Source organism: Ptychodera flava, chromosome 9, assembly GCF_041260155.1.
Source record: "Ptychodera flava strain L36383 chromosome 9, AS_Pfla_20210202, whole genome shotgun sequence".
NCBI lineage: Eukaryota > Metazoa > Hemichordata > Enteropneusta > Ptychoderidae > Ptychodera > Ptychodera flava.
Window position 1 is genome coordinate 41950085 of NC_091936.1, and position 25587 is coordinate 41975671.

The following is a 25587-nucleotide window of genomic DNA, read 5'->3' on the forward strand; positions in this document are numbered from 1 at the left end:
TGTATTTGTTTATTTATTTAGCCGTGACACTGGCATAAAAAGGAATACAGAACAAAAAGAATTACAAGATCGAAAACACTTCGCAAGGGATGAAAAAAGCCATCTCAAAATTGCATGTTATAAGCTTTCATCGGCTCATTAAAGAACTTTGCAGTAACATGCACAAAGGAATCATGAAGAAGGAAATCTTGTCAAAATGTTTCAGCTGAGCCTTAATATCAAAAATAGAATTACAGTAAGTATCTCTTAAACCTTGTGCAGATGCACTTTGACAAATCATAATACAATGAAATTCATCTCCAACATCTCTTTTGCATAAAGTACAAAGTCTAAGGTGTCTAATAACGACCGACTTCAACTGGGAAAATATGATTTGAAATTCTTGTTTTTGTTAATGCTATTCTATCAAAAGGATTTTGAACAAAAGACAGATACTTCTCATATTTGAAAACAGTTTTAATGTAGATGTTATAAGAAACGCTACAAGGACACTATCATTATTGGACCTCCCTGTCAACGTACACTCTCTTCATGTACGCGTTGACAGTCCTCAGTTTGCTATAGAGATTGAGGACCAAAGAATATGTTGAAATGGAAATCTGTGACCTTCTTGTGTCATTTCTCCAGCTGCCAGCTTCTGATGAAAAGCCTGGATATGGTATGGTTAAATGTCACAAGTTTACAGTTTTGTCCTAGATCCATGTGAAAAATTTGAGGAATTGATGTGTGCAATGGTGCCATCTTAGAGGTGTTTTCAATTTATCCTTCACTAGTAAAGTTGTTAGAGCACCCCGAAGGGGAGAGCACGAGAGGGGTGTCCTCCCCTCTCGCATCGAAATGTTGAGAAAATTGATGTGTGCAATGGTGCAATCTGAGAGGTGTTTCAATTTATTTATGATGAGTAACCCCCTTCTTCCTCTCAACATTTTGAGCACGCCCCTTGTAGTTTTCAATTTTTTGAGTGAACCCCCATCCCCCCATTCCTCCGACCCACAGGCCGTAAATAATGACGGCTCCCTTAACTGTAAAGGTAGAACGCGCCTCGGGGACAGACATTCGGACTCTCAAGTTTCTACAATTTTTTTCTGATCTACTACTTGTGGGGGCTTAATTTAAAGCTCTTGGAATAAGAAAAACTTTCACCGTTTTAGTTTTTCGAAAATCAAAAATTTTATTTTCCCCATAGAGTTAACACAGTGATGGCTGCCATTTTGAATGTCAAAAATCGTTAAATCGTGGGTTATTTCTTTCTCTAGTTCCAAATTTTGCACGGTGACTCCTGATTTTTATTATCGATTTTGAAAGAGAGTGATTGAAATATTCTTTGAGGAAAGTTTGAGCAAACCACTTTCGAGGCGCATACAACCTTAACTCGCCCATTTTATAAGCGGCTGTCTTGGGTACACCTTTGCCAAATTCGTTACCATTTACCAAAAAATATCCATCATGCTCCTGGCCCTGGGACCGGACCGGGCCGGGGAGCGCATCAAATATCGAAGATGTAACATACACCAGACGGTTTATAATTATTGTTTGAGAAAATTATTTACGAACAACCATTTGCCATTGGTGGCGCTAATCATTTGTGACCAGCGCCATTTTGCCCTCCAGATGACTTCGACTGTGAGGGACACGGCATAGAAAACAGTCCAATTCAACTTCGCTTTGCTTGGAGTATCAACTTGCTTTCATCTTTTGATCCCTCCAAAATGGCTTTACTAATCTGTAGGTCAAATTTTGGAGCTAGGAAAGGCTTTGCGATGGTGGGCGCAGTATTGCGGTCGACCACTGTAACAGACGGCTGCAAAATGGCTGCTTCAGCCGGGGTAAGTTTCGAGGTTCATGAACTTTATAGATTCCATCAGAGAATGGGATATTTACATAAATATCGTGATTAACGAATACTCACCTGGGCAAGACCGAAATTTACTTGACACAGAGAAAGTTTGTTTGTATTGTTAGTAGCATAGGGAGTCCACTTATACCATCACTTTTTCTTAGACATGCTAGTTAGAGCTCGTAAGAAAATCCCTTTTACCAGTTTGCATCAAAAGGGGAGTCCACTGATCTTCAGTCGTCATCGAACCTGTAATATGATGTATTGCTAATTGTTCATTTTTTAGAAAACTAACGCACCATTTCATATTTAGTTACGTGTGTCCATCATATTCAAATGATGGCCGGATGATTCTGTACCACTCAGCTGAACAGCAATCCAAGACTGCTAGGAGTTTCAGTAACTGTGCTATTAAGCAGTGGGCTTAGTTTGTTGTGCATTTGTTATCCGCATCAGTGTCAGAAGAAACATCAGATATAAGAACAGGTACTTAAATCAACCAGTGATCGCGAAGCATCCTGTAAACGTATTATTTACGTTTACAGGATGCTTCGCGATCACTGGTTGATTTAAGTACCTGTGGATATAAGAATGGGGTGACGGGTAAAGCATGGAGTTATGTTGCTCAGTAGCTCTGCCTGGCAAAGGCTACACCTCCCACTACAGCCCTTCTGACTGCCACATGCTAAATCACTGATGCAGCATCAGTTTTGTGGAGGAAGATCTTCCCAAAAACAGCCAATTTTTAATCCAAAACTTGAATCAGCCTTCATTTTCGAGCACACATATTGTACCTCATCTTGGCATACAGTGTGTTTAGCTGCACTTGTAAACATACGCAAACCCACTTTTCGGTCTCTTTGCTTGGAAAGTGTAATCCTCTGCCATTGCAATGTGGGGCTTGTTTGCCAATACAGACCTACCACGCAGAGCTCCTCACTTACTTCCACCGGCATCCATAGATTGCGGTACAACAGCAGTACCATCGTACTTTCCCTCAACATGGGCCAAAGGTATGATAATCTGATGTCCTGGTTCCCGAGTTGTGTTTAACTGAACATCTAACAACAAATGACTATTAAACCTGCAATATGACCTATATCCTCAGCTGTGTCAAGTTTGAAGGTATTGTGTAGGTAAAACTTGAAGCAGAGGCACTCCATATCAAAACCACTTCATCCTAAAGCGAAGTCATCACAGTAAGGGTACAGAGTACAAAGCAAGGCCCCTCCTCTGAGAATATCAATTAACTCTGTAATCAATGTTTTTGTCTTTTAATCTACACTTGTGTCTCTATCCCAAAACTACATTGTCTATAAGACTCCTTTTTTCGTTGGGTCAATTCTTCCCAGGCCATTTTAACTTGGACAGTTTCATTTGTTCCCAAACCACCTAGTCACAAGTGTGAATTTCAAAATCACTCAAAATTAACATCAATGTGCAGTGTAAATGGTGTGCCATCTTTTGGTCATGCCATATTTCTGTATCAGAACATTTTTTAATTTCTGATGTAAAACCAGAAATCCTCCTAACTCACACACTATCACAAAAACTTTTAATATTCACTGAAGAGTATCATTGATTTCCTGTTAACAGCAGAGATTGAGAGCCTTCCAGACTTCAAGCCAAACTCTGAGAAAGTATTCCTGGCTCAACTACGTGCTTGGAGAAAGAACTAGCAAGAAATTCCATGATAGAAGTAAAATATTTGTTGTTGATGGAAACATCGCTGTCGGCAAGACGACACTAGCTACAAAATTGGCAGAGAAATTAGGTTTGCACTACATTGGAGAACCTGATTTGCATTATTTTGACCGACAAGTTGGTGACGGCGAACCACTCGATCCTAAATTCACAGGTTAGTGTCTATGAAACTTATTTTGTTGTCATACCAGTACAATTTCCCTTTGCTAGTAAAACTAGCCCCGGCAAAAGCATTTTGTCTAGACAGTGGACTTTGAAATTACTGTAAGTTTTTTGTAGGTTTACAGTCTCTGAAAAATTGTGTAGTCTGGAAGACAATGGATGGTGTCAAAATGAAATTTTAGCCATTGATTCTCTTTACATTTACACAGAATACATCAGTTTTTGTCCAAAAATCATTCACAGACAGTAGCTGTCATGCTCCTTTAGGTGCATGGCGACGCAAGGAGACAGGTACGACTCTCTCCCTGCTTGATTCTATTCCTAATTTAGGTTAACAGAAAGACAACTTGTTTCTTACAGGCAATGTAACACCTCCAGAAATTTTATGATGACCCTAAAGCCAAAGATGGTCACACTTTCCGTCTACAGATGGTTATGTACATGATAAGATACTTGCAGTACAGTGATGCGATGGAACATCTCTTATCGACAGGTCTGGTTCTAGTCACACTTTTATATCTACCCATTAACTACAAATTCTTCCACAGTTTATTTATTTATCTATTTATTTATTTATTTATTTATTTATTCAATCCATCATCCGATGACAAACAACCAATTACAGGATGAGGAACCCATAATTCACTTCCTCAATAGAGCAATGAGGAGTAAAGTGCCTTGCTTAAGGGCACAACACTGTCCTGGAGTCTCAAACTCACCATCCTCCAACAGTGAGTCTGTTATCCTGGACCTACCAGGTCTTGAACTCACTACCCTCTGATAGTGAGACCGGTGTCATAAACACTGCTCAGCTGCTGTAAAAAATATTACAGTTGCACCAAAATTTTGCTGTACCCTGTTCACTCCGATTTCTAGTGAACTGGTCCACAGTTACAGTTGAAAAACAAAGGCTCTGGACCAACCCATTGTGGTGAAAGGGTAAAAAACCTCTACACTTCGGATATGATCTTAACTCATTTATGCCCATTCCCATGTAGACAAATCCAAAAACACCAGCGGAAAAAAACATTGCTTTAGCAAAACTTACAGGTATTTGTAAAAGTTCAAAGGATTTATCCACTTTCCACAATTCCTTCAATCAGTATTTCCTTCTTTATCAGTGACAAGATAAATGAAACAAAAATTCTAACATTCAATTATGTAATAATTTTCAGGGCAAGGTGTTGTAATGGACAGATGTGTGTACAGTGACTTTGTGTTTCTTGAAGCCATCCTTAAGGAAGGACTCATCAGAAGGCAGTGTAAGTTTACATGTTGTTTGGAGTCAACAACTCAGTGCCTACATTTAAAAATGTCATGAGAATATAATAACCTTAACATGGTTTTACCAATAATGGAACTTGCTGTGGGAAGAACTGAACATTAGGGAAGGTTGTATGTAAAACTGTCCCTATGTCATTTTAAACCATAGATGAATCATATAGTCTTGGTAATGTTTCTTCAACTTCTGTTCCATTCTTGGTTACTTTTCAATGCTCTATCCTGCATGGCGTACCATAGTTATGAATATTTGTATCAACTGAGATGGCACTGAAGGTACATTTAGTTTGTGACTTAAAAATGAAATACTTAAACTTTTGCTCAAACTTTCCTCAAGCAAACTTTCAACTATAGTCTTTCATAATCAAGAGAAAAAAAAGCAGGTCATCATGCAAATTTTGGTACTAGAGAAACAAATTACCCAATATTTATCAATATATGACTTTCAAAATGACCCCCATTCCTGTGTTAACTCTATTTAGGTGAGTAGAATTTCCAATTTTCCCAAAACTTACTTGATGAGAACTTCATTTACTCCATAAGCTTAAAATGAGCCTCACATGTTACAGGACAAAAGAATATTGTAAAAGTTAGACTTAATCCCTGAAGGTGATTCTACCTTATGAAAAAAGGTCGTGTCTGGCAATGCAGTACATGTATGATTATATCCATGGAAACCAGAAAGCCACCATTGCCAGTAGTGCACAGGTACAATGGAAAGTCAATACTATATTATAATCACAAAAACTGTATAATGTATCTTGCTTGTGTTGTCAAAAAAAATGGCTTTGAGTGGGAAAGTGCAATTATTTTAAGTTGAGCTGAGTCAGAGCTAATTTTCTCAGCTTGTCTTTGCATGGTTGGGTGACATGATCATAGAGGCATGACGTTGTTTCTGTCAAACAAGAAATATATTGAGGAAATGTATATGCTTTGCAGGTCATGAATACTACAATGAAGTGAAAGGCATTAGCATATGGCGTATCATACCTCCTCATCTTGTCATCTATCTGGATGCTCCAGTTCGTGTCATACAACAGAGGATTAAAGAGAGGGGAATAGTAAGTTGCCAATTTCAGACTGATAGTGATACTTTATAAGAATGTTATCGTGTGAAATGTCTCCACATTCTTTGACAAACTCAAATGGTCTTGCAATAGTGTGCATAGAAAACGCATCTACTTTCCAGCCATTGACAAAACTTAAGTTGCCTTCCAATTCTGTGCATAGAAATGCATCTAGTTTCCAGCCGTTGACAAAACTCAAGTTGTCTTCCAATTCTGTGCATAGAAAATGAATCTAGCTTGCAGCCATTGACAAAACTCAAGTTGTCTTCCAATTCTGTGCATAGAAAATGAATCTAGCTTGCAGCCATTGACAAAACTCAAGTTGTCTTCCAATTCTGTGCATAGAAATGCATCTAGTTTCCAGCCATTGACAAAACTCAAGTTGTCTTCCAATTCTGTGCATAGAAAATGCATCTAGCTTCCAGCCAGCAAAACACCAGTCTTATTTACATTTAAAGCTGTGATAAACATTACTAGAAAAGATTCCATTTCCAGAAAAAACTCACTTCTTATTTATAATTCTGTCACTAGAGAGTAGGGATACAACTATATGTGTTTGATTGACCCTTTTACCCACAAGTAGTTCTTAAATAGGTCTAACTTTGTTGTAAAAAGTAATATTGTTTCACCTAACTTTGATTTAAAAAAAAACTTTTTATCAACCATTTTATCTGCAGTTAAAGTTATTTGATCCTATCACTGTGTCTGCCACATTAAACTCTGCTACACACAATGAATTACTCCTGATCTTGTGGCATCTGTCTGTCTCTCCCGTAAACAGCCTTATGAACAGAACATCCAAGACAGCTACCTTGAAGCTTTGGATGAAGCATATAAGAAGAAGTACCTTACTGAAATGAGTGAAACCTCTGAAATACTTCAGTATGACTGGACCAACTTTGGTGACATAGAAAGGGTATGTATTATTTAGATAGAATGCATCACTGCAACAGACTTTTGGTAGTCAACTTTGTATGGTACTTTTGTGGTCTGATGCTAATGTAGACTTTTTTGAAGCTTTTTAAGTAAAATGTCATGTTTCCAGGCATTTGGTAGTCAACTTTGTATGGTACTTTTGTGGTCTGATGCTAGTGTAGACTTTTTTGAAGCTTGTGAAGTAAAATGTCATGTTTTTGTGAAATTCTAAAATTTAATATTCCCTGTTAGCATATGTTATAGTGACCATTTTGAACGTAAAATATTATGAAAATTTTTTGGTAATTTATTTCTCCAATTCCAAACTTTGCAGTTTGTTACCCCTGTAACATATGCATTATCCCTTGTCAAACCCATTACAATAGGTCAGTTTTGTCAAACACAACCAACATGTACTGTTGTGATTGTAATGAGTGGTATTATATGCCAATGTTGGTATAGATCCACATGGAAATATAGAACTTCTTTCGTATAAATACTCTATTACGAAATCTGGATTTATAACTAGTGGTATCGGATATTTATGCTGAGCAGCCTACAGATGTAAGACTTGACTTTTACCAATCATTGAACTTGAAGTATTTCCTTTGCTTTCAATTTCTACAACATGTAGGTAGTTGAAGACATTGATCTACTTGAATTTAAGAACTCACCATGGCTTGAACAAGATGATGTTGCTCTGCACCATTTGAGAATCTTGTAAGTAGTTCGCCAGTGTGTCTTTTCAACCTCAAGGTCATCATATCCAAGAGTATGGTTTATGTCATTGTTTAGAGTACTGAGGTTGGACACAGACATACCTTTCACCCTTTCTCAACCAACTATGCTTCATCCCCTTTGTTTTCTGTTGAATGGATGGACTTACTCACAGGGGAAGGCAGGGATGCCAAAGAATTAAAATTGAATAAAGACAATGAGTACAAATAGCAAAATAACAAATAGCAGAATAAAACTCAGGCAAGACTACAGGAAAATGAACCATTGGAATGCAGATACCATTGTTTACAGAAAAATATGTGAACGTTTTGAAAGATTGTCAATACCTGGTTCCTCCAGAATGACAATATTTATTTATATATGTGTGGATGGATAGATGGATGTGTTTACATGTATGCATGAGTGCGTGTGTAGTTATATATGTTTGTGTGTATTCATATGTATGTATATTTATGTATGTATTTTTCATTTATTAACATTTTGTGTAAAATTCCAGTTGCAGTAACAAGTTCAAAGTCGCCAAGAGTTGTGTGATTCCCAAGTACCTTCCGGAACTCACCATCAGTGCCATGGAATTTGATGCTATCAAGCATGAGTATCTGCAGGTCAGTACAAATAGGAATTGCCGTACATGATTTGGGTACATTCCATACATGATTTGGGTACACTCCATACATGATTTGGGTATATTTCATACATGATTTGGGTACATTCCATAGATGATTTGGGTACATTCCATACATGATTTGGGTACATTCCACACATGATTTGATCATTTGGGTATATTCCATACTTCATGATGTCGTAAAATACATGGAAAAAGATCCTTTGCTTTATTGATAAATACTCTATCTTTGAAATATATAATTTTTGTCATTGAATGTTGAATATGTTTTTCTGTCTCTTTGAACATAAAGTAGTGTTTCCAGGTAGAGAGTCGGACATTATTGTTCTCCATGGATATAGTTATGTAATTCAATGTCTGCCAGGCAGCCATTTATTTACAAAATGTCATATATGCCTGAACCTACTTTGCTCAAAGTTGGTTTGTCCATGCACTATGAGAAACAGATGAGGGTCAATTAGTTTACCGATGGCAACAAATTTTTGTGTTACAAATGTGTAGATATCAAGAGTAATTACTCATATGAGTGTTGTGCCTTTGCAATGATATGCTGGTAAATGTCTTGTTCTGAAAGAAAAGTGTAAGATATATGCAGAAAATAAATGAAGGGCTAGAGAGATATAACCATGTATTATAAAGATGAAATGCAGAGATTCAAAGTTTTGCAACTCAGGATCTAGGAAGGTCTTCTTTGAATATAATGTAATGGAAATTTCTTTTTTTCTGTCAGCTCCCAAAGATGAAATATGCCAAGGGCTACAACGAGGGAGAAGGAAGTGTGTTGTGGAAGTAGTTTTATTGAAGGCTATTCTTTTGTAAATGGAATGTATTTTTTTGTTCTAAAAATATTTTAACAGTTTCAGCTTTGTCAGATTTGCATGATAGCGAAATATTTTTCAAGAAATGTTATGTAAGAAGGGTGTGTCCTAAAAAATATATGAAAACTTATATGAGGTATAGATGGTCATATTTCAACTATAGTACAGATATCAGCTAATACTGTGCTTTGATCGATAACCAGTCTCTTTCAGTGGTTACATGAGTTTTGACAATGAGTGTCATCAACTATCCATGAAATATGGAATATGTCATTTGTAATCTGTGCTCCGACGCTGACATTGGAATTCAAATACTGAAATTTTACGGAACTACTGCCACATGTAAATTTGATTGCAGAGGCATTCCTAACACCGTTACAATGCTTTGTTCAGTAGCAAAGTTGCTAACTGTTTCTTTAAATTATGTTGTGACGTGTCAGAGAAAATTGTCCTTCTCCATACTTTATCATTGAATTTGTCCAAGAGAAGTATAAAGTTTATTATAAACACATTGAAATATCAGATTCTTCCAATGTTAACAACAAGAGAGGATGTGATGTCTACATCCATAGGACTTTTCACCCATCTTTTGTTACAGAAGAATGATAACGGTGAATGCTCGACAAGATTTTCACAAGCATAGTGTAGTCTGACAAAGAAGTGTTACTGTATTTGTGTTGTCAGTTGTTGGTTGTAAATACGCTACCTGACATAGTCAGCATCTGGCTTTAGGGTCGGTTAAATTTCACATTTTGCTGACGTTTGTCGCCTTTCAAAGTCATACAATAAAAGATGAAAACTTACTGGAATTGTTTTTGTTTTTTTTTATACTGTGAGAATTTCTTTCCGTCTATAAATTTCCTTCTGTGGTATAAAATCCTACCAATCAACCAATCATGTGGTTGTAGATTTCTTGTAGACCTTGTACACGATCACTTTGACATTATTACATTTGTCATTTTACCATGTATGAATTATTTTTGCCCTCAAAAGTGTCTTCTAATTGCGAATATTTGTACAGTCGTAGAAAATTTTGAAACGTATGTAGGTGAACACTTTCCAGCAACATAAAATTTTGCTGCTTTCAGAATAGCGCCACCTACGCCTCTTTCGTGAAGTTCAAAGTTCATTAGGTCATGAGTCATTGACATGGAAGACAGCTGCCTGCCTAAGCCTGCAAAGCCGACCTAAATTTCTCTTTCCTACATTATTTGCCAATGAAAGGTGATGCTTTTCCGGTTACTTTGAAACCACGATCGTCAATCTTGTGGAGAGTCCTTTCACAAAGTTTGTCATTGTCCGTATATACGAGCGGCGGGCAAGAATTGTCGATCCATATGCTGAGCAGGGCGATGCATTCTCCTCAGATTCTGTTGGTGTTGAGTCATGTTTGACCGTGATTTCCATGTCTTGTGCAATACAGCTCGGAAAGCGGTGATCTTACAGCATACAAACGTATCTTATGAAACAGGGCAATCGGGATGACATAAAAAGCTCAAAGTCCTGTTTCTATTATTGAATACTCAAAGTGTAGAAGAGTAACATTTTCAGCGTTGCGCGGGATACTGGGGAGTGGGGTTATCATGGCGGAGGCAGAAGTTGCTGTGTCTGAAAGTGGGCTTCTTTCCGCTCGGGATGGTGAACCCAGGAAGGTCAAAGAGAAATTGTCAGTGTCAAAACAAGCTGGCGGTCTTCCAGAGTATTTTACATGTTCCCTCTATGACAGCAAAGCAAAAACTCTCATGAAGGGCTTGACTCTGGCATCTTGTCAACCGAATATCAAAGCTGAGGACTTCCAACCTAGCGAGTCGAATGATGAGCAAAGTTCTACAGAACAAACAGGTAGGAACAAAAAGAGTAGTCAAGAATTCGATCAGACCTCTCTTCCCTGAAAACATTTCCAATGAGGGGAATCCTCAGAGGAAGCACATCAAATCCAATATTGAAGGGGTTCAGGGCCAGGGGAAGGTTGGAGTAATCAAAACGTAGTAAACTACTACAGCCACAGGTAGCATATATTATCTACGTCCTTGATCCTACAGGAAAATGGAGAAGGTTGGGGGGGGGGCTTAAACTTCAAGAGGACTTCTTTCTGAAACAAAAATTGAGTTAAGAATAGTATGTATCTTTTATAGGTACAAAACATGGGAGAAAGATGAGCTTTACACCATGGACCGTGGAGGGACAGTGTTTACTCTGAGCATAGGGGGCTCAGTCTCAAATGTTTTCATGTTGTTTGTTTGTTTGTTTACGAACACAGTAACAAAAGAGCTGAAACATGACAATATGTGTTTGATTTAAGTAAAGTAATAAATAAAACATGCAATGTTAAATGAAAGCCAAGCCAGAACAGCACACACACTCTACCTGAATTATGATTGCCCAGACAAACACATTCAACTTCAAGAGTAACTTTCACCTTGAGATTTTTTATTTGTGTGGGCAGAGTGATAGTTCAGATAGAGTGCATGCTGTTCTGGCTTTCATTTTACATGTGTTATTTATTGCTTTTCATACAGACATACATCATCATGTTGCAGCCATATTGTTATGTACTCTACCTATGTATAAATAGTAAACAAACGAACAACAAGAAAACATTAGAGACTGAGCCCCCTGTCCTCTGAGCTGGTGCACTCTCTGATCTGCATCAGAGTAATTAATCGAAGCAGAAACTATACAAGCAGCATATCAGTGTATACACTCAGCCTTCCTTGTGTAATGAGTCACCATCACACAGTTCCACAGCTCGTAGACATGACCTTTCCCCACCGAGTTTTATGATGGACTATTTGCACTCAACATTGTGAATGTCAATGTACAACACCAACCAGGGAAAGTTGTGTGTCATTGAATTGCGGCAAGTGTCTTTTTATTCCCCAGCAAAAAAAATGTAATTTGACTCGAAATGGACAAGTTAATGGTTGCCATTCCCCATCTACACAAATCCTTGTAAAGATAAGGATCTTTCTTTATGATCACTGTAGACCCTGAAAAAAGACACCTGACAGAACACATGTTGAAATGATTGAAAACAATTGAATGTAGATATATTTTCATGGAACAATGATGAATTTCTATCGACAGCTTCCCCCAAGAAACATGTCATCTCTGACAAGATGGCTTGCTCTACCTGTGACTGCCTGTTTATGTCAAGAACAGAGCAGGTAAACTCTGACATTCATTATTCTAAGAATAACTGAAGATAGAAATGAATCCTTGTAAAGTTTACATGTAAACAATACTAACTTTCTGCAGTGTACCATCAAAACGCCTGATAGTGAACACAGTGTGAAAACCAGTCAGATAAAGCATTGGACCTAAAAATATTATAAGAACAATTGTTAGCATCTGTTTTGCAAACTTGCTCAAAAATAATTTATGCTATGTACCATAATTGTTTCTGTTACCATTGTTGGCAAAAATATATCATAATACAGAGATAATATTGTTCATAATGAGTACAGATTATATTGCATCAGCGTAATAGCAAAAATATTTGTTTCCTCGCCATTGTTTCGAGATGACACCATATATACATATTAATGAATTTACACACATGTTCTTATAACTCTGCGGTTATTTCACATTCTGTTAAAGAGAAAGCACTACAAGTTAGACTGGCATAGGTTTAATCTGAGGCAAAAAGCGGCAGGTCAACCCAGTGTCACAGAAGAGGCCTTTGAAAGCATGTTAACAGGTAATGTTGTCTGTCTTTTCAAGTCTTGTTCGGAAATTCTGTATTGTATTGCTTTGATGGTGTATGACTTTGGCACCTATTGATCTTGTAAAATGAAACCAGGCAACAGTATATTCATCCAGGAAGCGTTGTTAGAAAGGGACTTCTCACAGTCCATGAAAGAAAGTGACTGACTAGTTGCCATTTCAAAAATGATGGTACACAGCAAAACAAATCATAACACAGTAGTGTTTGGAAAACAAAATCAGTGTTCTAACTTGCTACCGGTAAAATTCTTTTGTGATGGAGATTCAATATTCTCTGAAAGAATGGAGGAAATGTATGCGATATGCTGACTTACACTTTCAACAGACTAAAATCATCACATGCAAATATGCAAAATTTAAAAATCCATCAATATGTATGGTGTACAGGTATTACGTAGAATACAATCTTTGATATAAATAGGGTGCTCAGGTTTGAAAGATCGGGGAAATTTAATTTGTAAGTGAGGCATTGCAGTAACACTTGTGAATTTGATAAACTTTTTATACAGCTTCTGCTACATTTAGGGTCTGAAACACTGGCCTTTATGATGTCTATTTCATTATTTGTTACACAGGTGAAATATCTAGTATATCTGGCAGTGATAGCAGTAGCAGTGACAGCGAGGACGACGAAAACCAAGATCTTTCTCCGATATCCAAACCTCATAAAATACGGGCATCCTTTCCATCTCGTCTGAAATCTTCACCAAACAGCGGAACAGACAGTGAGACTGATGACGATGGGAAACTCAAACAACCAAGAGGTCGGCAGTACCCTAAACTGTATTTCAAGAACAGCAGTGGTCAAATTCTCTCCATATACAGGTGTATTATATATGGAAAGAAGGTAAGGAGATTTCAGAGTTGGATCAACAATGAATAATCAGTTTTTGTTGACAATGTGTGTAGTATACTTTGGTGCACCAGTACAAAGGAAAAGCCCAGACAATTGTTTTAAATTTATAGGAATATGATTATACATGGACAGAATACAACGGCATTTGAACTCTATTCAAAATTTAATGCTTTGAAAATTCTTCATAGTTTGTGTCATGTACTTAAAGTTATTTCAAAATACCTCAGGTAAATTATAGACAAATACACAAATGACAAAAGCACCTTGTAGGTTTCAAGGTGTTCTTCAAGCTAACAATCGTGATTCACTCAAGTGGTAGAACCCACATTCTGAAGCTATCTTATAAGATGTCTCACATGTCTGTTGCATCTCATTCTTTACAAACTAGAACGTACCTGTGACTCAGAATGAATTAATTTACAAGACGGAGACTCTCACCCAACAAATGAAATGGTGTGTGTTGATGGTTGCTGGTGGTCACTTTGCTGGAGCCATATTTGATGGGTGAGTCAATGCCACAGACATTCAGAAACTGACTGAGTCAATGCCACAGACATTCAGAACTGACTGAGTCAATGCCACAGACATTCAGAAACTGACTGAGTCAATGCCACGACATTCAGAAACTGACTGAGTCAATGCCACAGACACTCAGAAACTGACTGAGTCAATGCCACAGACACTCAGAAACTGACTGAGTCAATGCCACAGACATTCAGAAACTGACTGAGTCAATGCCACAGACATTCAGAAACTGACTGAGTCAATGCCACAGACATTCAGAAACTGACTGATATGATGGAAGTGCTGCAGCAACCAAAGTCTCTAAAATCCTCTTTTATCAAGTTAAATTTGGTGAAAGTCTTTTGTCTGGCTGTGACAATTTTACAAATACACAGAAGAACAACTGAATAAAAGTTTGTGTAAGTTTGATATTTCATACAGAAATACAAGGGATGATGGTGTTACTGTTATATTCCTGATCTGTATTTGAATGATGGAGATCAAACCATGTGGAACAAATATAAGTTAAGATAGAATGTGCCTCAAGGACAGATATTGGGACTCTCAAATTTTTACAATTCCTTTCTGATCTACCACTTTGTAGGGGCTCATTATGGGGGCCCATTTCAAAGTTCTTGGAGTTAAGAAACATCTTACCATTTTAGCTTTTCAAAAAATCAAAAATTTTATTGTACCCCATAAAGTTAACACAGGGATGGCAACCATTTTAAATTTCAAATATCGGTAAATGTTAGGTAGTTCGTTTCTCTAGCACCAAATGTTACTCAGTTACCCCCATTTTGTATTCTTGTTTTGTTAAGAAAATGATCAAAAGTTTCATTAGGGAAAGTTGGAGCAAAAGTTTGAGCCTCTCACTTTCCAGGTGCAAACTTAAGTGATAAACCACACCAAGTGACAATATACCACAAGATTTTGACCAGTTCATAGTATGTGTGGACAAGCGCAGTTCATTATATGTGTGGACAAGCGCAGTTCATGATATGTGTGGACAAGCGCAGTTCATTATATGTGTGGACAAGTGATAGCCAGTGCATAAATTGAGTGAACTGGTCAAAATCGAGTGGTATACCCATTGCTGAGATGGTATTTGTATTATATCATAATATTGAATTAAAATTCCAGCTTGAGACATAAAAATGCAGGATTTTCTCCATCTGAAAGCTTGTACCTGTTCCAACATTGCTATATTGCAAATATAGCACGGTTATTGTCACTTCTCAACCAATCAGATTGCAGCTTTCACACCACTAATATACTGATATGATAAATACCTTAATACTGCATTGTACTGACTCAAAACAAGCATCTAGGTAGTTAGGAACTGTATTTTCTCACATTCCTGGCCGCTGGGAGTGCGAGATCGACAGTGTGGGAAAATTCGATCCCACACTCTCAGAAACCGTCCCACACTCTGCAGTAAATATTACACAAGCTCTGATTGGATGATAAACAGTCTGTTTTGTTCCATGCGCAAAATGTTATCCAATGACATGACGAATAACACACGGACCAGAACTACAAAGTAAGCAGGTCAAATTACAGTGGCAGACGATAGAGTTGTCACAATTTTTGATAATATTGTACGTGTCCAATATGAATTGAACGCATTTTGTGGTCATGTGAGAAAAAGAATCTCACACACCAAGGACCTGGGATCAGATTTCTCACACTCGTTGGGGATATTTTGTATCACACTCGCCTACGGTTCGTGTGAGACAAAATATTCCCAACTCGTGTGAGAAATCTGATCCCAGGTCCTTGGAGGTGTGAGATCCCTGGAAGAAAAAGTGATTTCCCAGTGTATTCTGCACTTTGTAATGACTAACTTATTGTTGATTAGCTTATTGGTGTTTACATATATGTATGTATATACCGGTACATGTATGTATGACTTCATTTCATCGATCTTCTTTCTTCAACAACTTGCTTTAGAGAAACTTTGTCTATTCTTTAATTTGTGTGAGCTTTACTTCATCAGTATCTATTTTTAAATTTTGAACTGTTTGTCTGTCACCCACAGAGAAAAAGTGCTTTTGCACAAACATTCCATCGATACACCGTCAGAGCAAAGCGAGGTTCAGCACAGGGTATCAGAGACAGTCAACAAGGTGGCCATGCTCCAAGGTATGATTTTACACCTTTTTGCAAATTTGGTACAGTCCTGTCATCGTTTGAGTGACAATGGCGGAGCCAGCTACTGGAAAATAGGAGTTAAAGCCTTAACTCCCGCCATAGCATTATTGATATCAACCATATATGAGTGTTTTATACTGTTGATTAGAGGGACAGAATGCCATCTTTCTGCATTGTTTTGATGTATTCTGTATGGTGTTTGCTGCTGAAACCTGCTTAACTCTATGAGCGCCAAAGTCAATTTTTGTCGAATTTTTGAGAAAATTTTGCTAAAAATGTCGCCAATGAAATGTGATGTCTATTTGTCCAAATCATAAAAAAGTTACAGAAAATTCTTAAAATTAGTAAAATGTTGCACCAAAGTTTTGGTGGGAAAAATTACAACTCTCTAAGGGCTAATATCAGTTGATAGAATTTTTTTCCCGTCCTGTTAAGTGAAAATATAATTTCTGTATTTATGCAAATTAGCATTTCACATTTGTTTCTCATAAAACCGGGTATATATAAAGAAAGGGGTTATGCTTTGTAAACTAATATAGGATTAAGATCATGTAGTATGCTGAGTCACATAAATATGGTCTAAAAAGACATAAAGGTTACTAAAATTGTCAAAAGGTGTCACATATTTTGCTTTAATTTATATGAACAAATCAGGAAAAGGACATTTAATTTTTGTATCAATGTAAGTCACAGGAAACTTTTCTTCTGAGTATGAAGTATCATTTTCAGTCGTGTTTGGTTCAAAGGAAAACTACCTGTCTTGCCTGTCACTTTGATATTCTGACAATTATGAACAAATCTATTTTCACTGTTCTCAGATCAGCTGGAGCAAGTCTCAGGCGATACAATGAAGCAGCTTGATTCAAGATATCCATGACTTACTGGATGACTGGAAAGAATCTCTCGCAGACTGTGATCACATCTTTCTTCGGGCACCAAGTTTTAACAAAGCGATCTTCTTCAGTGGAAAGAATGCCCACTTCAGCAAGAAAGACCCTCGTTTCATAACCATCCCATTCTCCACAAGGAGGCCGACATTTGCCGAAGTGAAGAGGGTCCATGCAGAACTCATGACTGTCGAGTGCTATGGCAACGAGGAAGACGTGGCAGACTTGTTGCCATGGTCACCCAAACCAAAAGCGATACCCCGGAGGTTATCCAAGCAGAAAGTCATGGTCAGGGAAAATGGTGAGAATGGAAATGGTAGAGTAATAATGGCCGCATTGCAAGCGTCTTGGCGACTGAAGATGGGCGACATTCTGAAGTTAAACAAGGAATTGTAAAAGATCCTCAGAAATTTCATAAGGACTCTCGTCCAAAAGATGGAGGTACTGAAATCTCATCAGTTACAGATAGAAACAATAGAGATACAAAAAGCAAGGATGGCAGAGGTGAAAGGTCACCTGAAAAGGAAACAAAAACAGATGAAGTAAAAGGAATACTAGATTCTGAGACACCAAATGAAAGCATCGAACAACTTGAATCAGGTAAAAAAAAATCAAACTTGAAAATTGAGTATCAAAACATTATCACAGAATAACTCAGGTGATGAACATCACCCTCTTGAGTTGAATCACTCAATTAAATTGCTTTACTTACTGAACTGCGTTACTGGCAGTGATTCAGTCCAAGAACTCACTATTTTTTTTTTCAAACAGATTCTGATGATGAAACCAATGCTGAAGACACCCTTGCTTTAGAGACTGTTGAGACGGAAACTAGTACCCTACATCTCAGGGAGTTTGAAAATGTGAGGAATAAACCCAAGAATAAAAGAAACCTGGTGTGCAGAAGAAAGAGAAAAGCGTTGTTGAAGAGGAAAATAGGCCAGGTGAGAATGAATGTGTGATTCAAAAACGATTTACAGACTAATTTTTTACATGGCAGTTGACTTGTCCTGTCACTTTTAAACCTTGATTTTTAACTGAGACGAAATGCATATATAGCATTGAAAATACAGACAAGCAAAAGTGTTCTCTGTCGTGATAAAGTATTGTTTACTCTGTATAGTTGTCTTCATGTCACAATACCAGTATCTGTCTTCTTGTAATATTTGTCTGTACACATACATATACATGTAGGGGTGTCCTTTGTAAAACCTGACACGTGAGTTATAGGCTGTATACAGGTTTGTAGCTGTGATATATACCAGCCCGTTACTTCTCAGAAAATCCACAGTGACACCAATGCAAACAATGTCATACTTCTTTGAAATCCTGATCTGTACTGGTCACTTTGATCATTTAGTGCAGTATATTGATCACTTAAATATTATGATAGTCAAATCATAATTATGATAACCAAAATCGCAGAAATGTAACTTACTGAATGGCAAATTCTGTGGACATTTACTTCAAAATGGAATTCTCAATCTGGGTTTCAGGAAGCGCCCTCTATCAACTAAGGAATGACCTGTATACTGCATGTAAGACAGGAGATGAAGACATGATGATGTCATTGCTAAAGACAATGTCAGAGACTGGGAAAGCAGACAAGGATTCTCTGACTATTGTAGAAGATGCCACTAACAAAATCACAGATACTGAAATCGATGTTGCTTGGGAAACAGATACAGTCACAAGGACAGACACTGATGACAGTGCGGTAAAGGAAGCTACCTCGGAAAACATGGAAACTTCAGAAAATGAAACACAAAAGTCTTCCCAACCAGGCGATGAAAAGATTCCACAGCAAAATGATCAAACTTCCATTGGTTCAGGAGCTGATCCTGGAAAGGATGCAGTATCTTTGCCTTCCATGGAGAGAGCTGAGATTCTCAATGACTCTTTTGCCAGTGATGGTAGAACTTTACTGCACATAGCAGCCAAGGCTGGACAGAGGAAAATTATCCGCATTCTGCTGGAATCTGGTGCAGATCCAGCTATCAGGTTAGAAAGCATAATGTAATATAATTCTTGCGTTTCGCAAATTGCAGATGATAGCCTGAGCTTGACAAAAAGAACTTTTTTTAATTTGTATTAGTCCCGGCACTATACCATAGTGTTTCAAAGGTCTGTCTTTTCAACCTTGACTGTGTAGTGATGTCTGTTCTCTCAACCTTAACTGTGTAGTGGTGATGTCTATGTTAAGATTATTATGGCAAAGTAAGTAGAGTTGTGGGGTAGGGGGGTATGGTTGGCTGAGGAGAAAAATTAGTTAATTTCCATCGTGAATCCAATTTAAAAATTGTTCGTTTGAAGCCCAAGGTGTGTTGTACCCATATGTTGAGTTTTGTTGTCCCACGGACACCGTCCGGGGGGACTTATAGGTTTGGTCATGTCCGTGCGTGCGTCCATGCGTGCGTGGTGCGTCCGTTCCGTCCGTTCACACAGATATCTCAGAGATGCAAGAAGCGATTTCATTCAACTTGGTACAAGGATTACTTCATATGTCATACAGATGCACGTCGATTTGTTTTGGGATACATCCAATATGGCCGCCAGGCGGCCATTTTATTACGATTTTTTCATGTACAGAGCCATAACTCAGACATGTTTCAACCAATTTTATTCAAAGTTGGTACAAAGACATTGACCAATGTCATAGATATGCACGTCAATTTTTTTTGTGATACGATCCATATGGCCGCCAGGCGGCCATTTTATTATGATTTTTTCATGTACAGAGCCACAACTCAGACATGTTTCAACCGATTTTATTCAAAGTTGGTACAAGGACATTGACCAATGTCATAGATATGCACGTCAATTTGTTTTGTGATACGATCCAATATGGCTGCTGTGTGGCCATTTTGTTACAATTTTTTCATATACAGAGGCATAACTCAGGCATATCTCAACTGATTTTATTCAAAGTTGGTACAAGGACATTGACCTATGTCATACATATGTACGTCGATTTTTTATGTGATACGATCCAATATGGTTGCTAGGCAGCCATTTTATTACGATGTTTTCATGTACAGAGCCATAACTCAGACATATTTCCACCAGTATCATTCAAAGTTGACATTGACCTATTTCATACATATGCTCGTCAATTTGTTTCACGTCATGTAGCAGTAACATGTCAATTATTGAAGTTTCGTAAGTAGGCTGATATGTCAAGAAATATGTACTGCATCAAATTCATGAAACTTTATACAGATGTTAACCGATGTTAAGCTCACATTGCTTTAACATTGAAAAAGACATTTATCAGTGTCATTTTAATTAATTTGTAATTGCATAAGTAATGAACTTTCCTAATTAGGGTGATATAGCCACAAATTAATACAACGTTAAATGTGATGAAACTTGATACAGATGTTGATCTCATAGTGTTGTAAATACTGCATCAAACTTTATGAAATATGGTACCAGTGATAATCTGTTAAGTGTTAGAATTGTATGCAAAATGTTTTGCAACATCCTCTTGATTAATTCCTAGTTGACTCATTTTATGAACTTTAGGATGGTGGCCTACATTGGTTTTATGTTTTCATCACCATGGAACTCATTCTTGGCCATTGAGCGCCATCTGTATCAAAGTATTTTTATCACAGACCTAATTAATGAAGAGGACTCTATCCTCTCTGAGGACATGTAATCAAAGTACCCATTATTAACAAGTGGGGACTGTGTCATCAACGATTGACTTGTTATTTGGTAGAATTAATCCAGGTGAAATTATTGTCCAGCTTTGAACATTGTTCTACTGTAGTAGTACAACTACAAAATCGGACAGTTGTTGCTGTAATGTTAAAAAATTAACATACTGCCATTAAACTTCAAAGTAGTGACATAACCAGAAAGCAAACATACAGTTATAACAATGAAAAAACAACAAATAATCCCAGCCATAAATGTATTTTTTGTAAAAGTCAAAAATCACTGTATATACCAGAAGTCACCATTTACAGTTCATTTTGTTTTACCCTCAAGTAAAAAACACTCTGTCCTGCAATAGACATCTATAATCACTGTTTTTTTCTCACTGGTCTTTGAATCCAGGGATAAAAATGGAAAGTGCAGTTATGCCATATCCATCGACAAACCAACTAGGAATGAATTCCGGAAGTTCATGGCAGACTATCCTGATATGTATGATTACACCAAGGCACAGGTATGGAATGCTGTCAGGAAAATGTCTTCAAAAAAAACAAACCTCAAGAAACTTCCTGACATAATGGTTGTATTCACACTTTATTACTGCTACTGTATTCAAGCCAGTCCTCATAATCAAAGGAAAGTTTTTAACTAAAAAGTGATCTCTGGAAAAGTGTTTAAAGTACTTGTAACATTGGCATTGACAAGGTTGTACACTTACTGATGTATGTAGCTTTAATTTTCAAACAAAGCTTAAAACCAATGGTTATGTTAGCTTAGTTCATTCTAATTGCTTCCCCATCTCTTTCTCTCTCAGCACCTACCTACCCCTACAAAGCTTCCACCATTGATAATTATCATACCACTGTCTATCAACATTTACAGATACCGAGTCCCTTGACAACAGAAATGGAAAGTGAAAAAGCTGTAAAGATGGCTGAGAAGAGAAAGGAAAAGAAAAAAGCCAGAAAGGACAAACTAAAGGTAAGGATGCCAGGCACTTCAGACAATTAGGAGACATCCTGTCATATTTCCTGTTCCATCTCCTCAATTACAGCACCTCGCCCCCACAAGCATTCTATCATGCTGCTTCAGTTATCTTGATTAAGGTAGTGTGTGCCTCAAAAGTGAAAGAAGTAAACTTTTGCTCAAAATTTCCTCAATGAAATTTCAACCATTCTGTTACTAAATCACAATAAAAATCGGGGTCACTGTACAAAATTTGGAACTAGAGAAACAAATTACCCAACATTTTGTGATATTCGAAATTCAAAATGACTGCCATCCCTGTATGACTCTTTGGGAAAAATAACATTTTTTTTTTGAAAACTAAGATGGTGAAAGTTTTTCTTTTTCTTAGAGCGTTAAAATGAGTCCCAACAAGTGGTAGATCAGAAAAGAATTGTAGAAATTTGAGAGTCTGAATATCTGTCCCCGAGGCGTGTTCTGCATTTAATTCGTCTCTGTGGATTTTCTATTTCATTCTATCTAGGAACAGAAAGCTGAAGACAAAAGAAGAAAGATGAGGAGAAAGAGAAGCAGTGGTTTGCGTCTCTTAGTGAAAGGGAGAAGAGAGCGTTGGCAGCAGAGAGAAGATTGGCCCAACAGTTAGACGATAAGAACACCAAGTAAGATCACTGTGTTGGTGTCTGTTATAAATATCAACCTATCAAAGACAAGTATATTGCCGATAATAATCAGAGTGTAGAGCTAAACAGCCAACTCTATGCAGTAATTTCAGGGTGGAAACAAAACCCATTCCATTCCATTCCATTTGCAAGAAAGCAACATCAACCATTAAAAGTTGCTTGAATATTCTTACTCATACTTTCAGCATAAAGTTTTCAGTGAGCTAAATGAATTCTTAAGCCAGTGGGAGTAATATTTTTTGCTTCCAAAAGTCTTGCAGTTGTTTCAACAATTTGCCGCAAGGAGAGATGTGCCAGAACAAGCACAAGCGATTAACTGTGTCTTTAAGACATACTGATTTACTCTTCAATCATGTGTCTAGTTACTGAAATCCTGTGATGAGAAAAATCTGACAATAATTGACAGGTACATGTCAACTTCACACTGGCTGGACTGTGTTTGTAATGCTTATCACAGGGTTAGCTTTCTAAATGTCTTAGTTTCACTCTGACAGGCGATGCTGGTTGTGTGGAGAAAACCTAGCTGACAAAGTTCCCTTTGAGTACATGGACTTCAAGTTCTGCTCAATAAAATGCTTGAAAGAACACAACACAACACAACAACAACAACAAACACAATCAACAGGACAAAGAAGATGATAATTAGTAAATTGTCAAATCAAAGTTATTCTCAGTGGTGTTGTTTTAGGACCAAGATGTAAAGCCTATCATGTCATGTCAAGTGATCAGCCATTGTCAATAATTTGAACATGAACTTGTGTTACTTGTCAGCTTTAATGAAAAAATTCACAACTAATCTTTACTGAACGGAATCCATAATGGCTGAAAATGAAACATTGCACATGACCTTTGACCTCTGGGAAGTTGTGATGATACCTTTCTCTTTTGACTCAAATGAACTTTGACCTAGTCACAGTTGAACTGAAATAAATTTGTTGATGAAATACAATTCATACAAGATCAAATCTTGAAATGACGTTGCTTATGTTGCACAATTAACAAAAGAGATAGATTGACAGGCAGCTCCAAAACTGACCATAGATTACAAGAAAACTATATGAATAAATCGGCTGAGAGAGTCCATCTTTACCGAGAGGAGTTTATCAGTTTTCTGAACAATTATGTATCTTTTATGCTAATTTAAGTCAAAGTTTAATAAAATTATAGTGAACAAATAGTAATGATTGGTTATGCAGTTTTCTTCATTGATATTACCCCTGAGCATCAGAAAAAGAGATCAAATTTTCAGATAATCAGGATTATATATATTTTTTGTAAATAGCTTTTCACTTAACACTTTTTGATCAATCCCAAACTGAATTCTGTACTTGGTTAAATACAAATGTAAAGTCATGTCTGCTACACAATCCAGTGTGTTTATGTATTTCATGATTTTCAAGAAAAGCAGCCATTTGCCAAGAAGTAAAGAGGAAAAGTTGACACCAGGCTTGCTTGCTTTACAACCAAAAGTCCGTACTACTTTAACATACAAAAAGATCAAGTGATTTGAAGCTCTCTGTGTTATTTTTTAAGGTAGTATGCACCTTGACATTGAAAGACTTAAACTTTTGCTCAAATTTTGCTCAAGGAATCTTTCAACAATTTACTTTCATAATCAAGAATAAAATTCAAGCAAATTTTGGTACTAAAACAAATTACCCAAGATTTACTATTTGAAATTCAAAACTTGATGGTCACCATGGCTGTGTTAACTCTATTGAGAAAAATAAGATTTTTTATCATCATAAAACTAAGAGAATGAAAGTTTTTCTTTCTCAAAGTGCTTCAAAATGAGCCCCCATGAGTGGTAGATCAGAAAAGAATTAGAAAACTGTGCATCTAAATATATGTCCCTGAGGTGCATTCACCCTAAGAGGTCGAACAAAACTACATTCATTCAAGTTGCATATTTATGATTGTGTATATGGAATAATTTTGTTTGACCTTTATTCTGATGGACATATAATCTACGGATATCTGTGTCTGATTATTATCAGGATATATTCCCAAAAATTATAGATAAATGAACAAAGTACAATAAGATGCAAACCATAGGAACATTGAGAATTGCAATAACCAAGTACAAAAATGTTTTTTTTTTGTTTTTGGAAATTTAACAGACTGGCAGTAAAATGATGCCAGATAAATCTACCCTATGTTTTGCATTATTCAAATCAAGGTGACTTTCAGTTTAAATTTACAATAAAAAATCACACAATTTGCACTCTTCCTAAGTACAAAGCAAGCTTAGATTGTGTGATGCAGGCCAGTGCATTAAACTACAGCTTCGTGGACAGTCCATGATGCAGGGGCCAGCTGCAATAAATACATTTATGTAGCTTTCTCTCCACGTGTGTTGCATAAACTTACAACGTACAACATAAAAGTTTTCTAAAATAGAAAATTTAAACCCAACCAACTACTGGTATTTCATCACGGCTCTACAACTGTGTGCATGGTTAACCAAATCCTCACTCGAACCACGATCGCATGTATCATGTTGTTTCCTGAGGGCGCCCTGTAAAAGTGACGTCGCCGTGGCCGTGTGTACGCATGCGACGCCCTGACTGCCCGGCGGGCGATACACAAACAGGCCAGACCGCTATGATGGTTACCAGGAATCACATGGACTCAAGAGGTACGCAACTAGCGTTCAGGTTAATCAGAATCTAATTTATCACCAATCATTCTATATGCCCATTTTCTAGGTTGCTATTTGTCTCAATGGATCTGATTCCATAGCGAAATTTTACGTAGAATTGACGAGATAGTGTCTAATCGTATCTTATTCATAGACAGCTGTCAACCTCAGTTTATTTTGAGAACGAATCGGTCCAGGTGTGTAAATATGACCTTATCATCATGATGACAGGGGTCACGGCGATGATTGCACTGCATGCACTGTGAAATCACAGGGTTAACATGTCAGGTATACATCCCCCACATGATACCAACACCAATTAATTGCTACTGTTATCGTTCATGTAATTGGACCTGAACGTTA

At 37.2% G+C, this 25587-nt stretch overlaps 2 protein-coding genes across 2 annotated transcripts; both read left to right on the plus strand.

The window, feature by feature from the left end:
- Positions 1-1582: 1582 nt before the first annotated feature.
- On the plus strand, positions 1583-9950 carry LOC139141057 (NADH dehydrogenase [ubiquinone] 1 alpha subcomplex subunit 10, mitochondrial-like). Its single transcript, XM_070710630.1, is given in 10 exon segments — positions 1583-1826; positions 3434-3695; positions 4064-4074; positions 4076-4196; positions 4879-4965; positions 5924-6045; positions 6833-6967; positions 7601-7686; positions 8201-8309; positions 9060-9950. Coding segments are annotated over 10 exon segments (1113 nt in total). The 5' UTR covers positions 1583-1709; the 3' UTR covers positions 9123-9950.
- Positions 9951-10269: 319 nt separating this feature from the next.
- LOC139141315 (tRNA endonuclease ANKZF1-like) lies at positions 10270-23692 on the plus strand. The gene is given in 18 exon segments (XM_070710942.1): positions 10270-10989; positions 12235-12314; positions 12748-12847; positions 13449-13720; positions 14118-14233; positions 15274-15282; positions 16283-16378; positions 17206-17240; positions 17243-17601; positions 17604-17874; positions 18046-18218; positions 18398-18419; positions 18771-19275; positions 21340-21451; positions 21820-21918; positions 22427-22451; positions 22454-22562; positions 23078-23692. Coding segments are annotated over 18 exon segments (2787 nt in total). The 5' UTR covers positions 10270-10730; the 3' UTR covers positions 23223-23692.
- The last annotated feature ends 1895 nt before the right edge of the window (positions 23693-25587 follow it).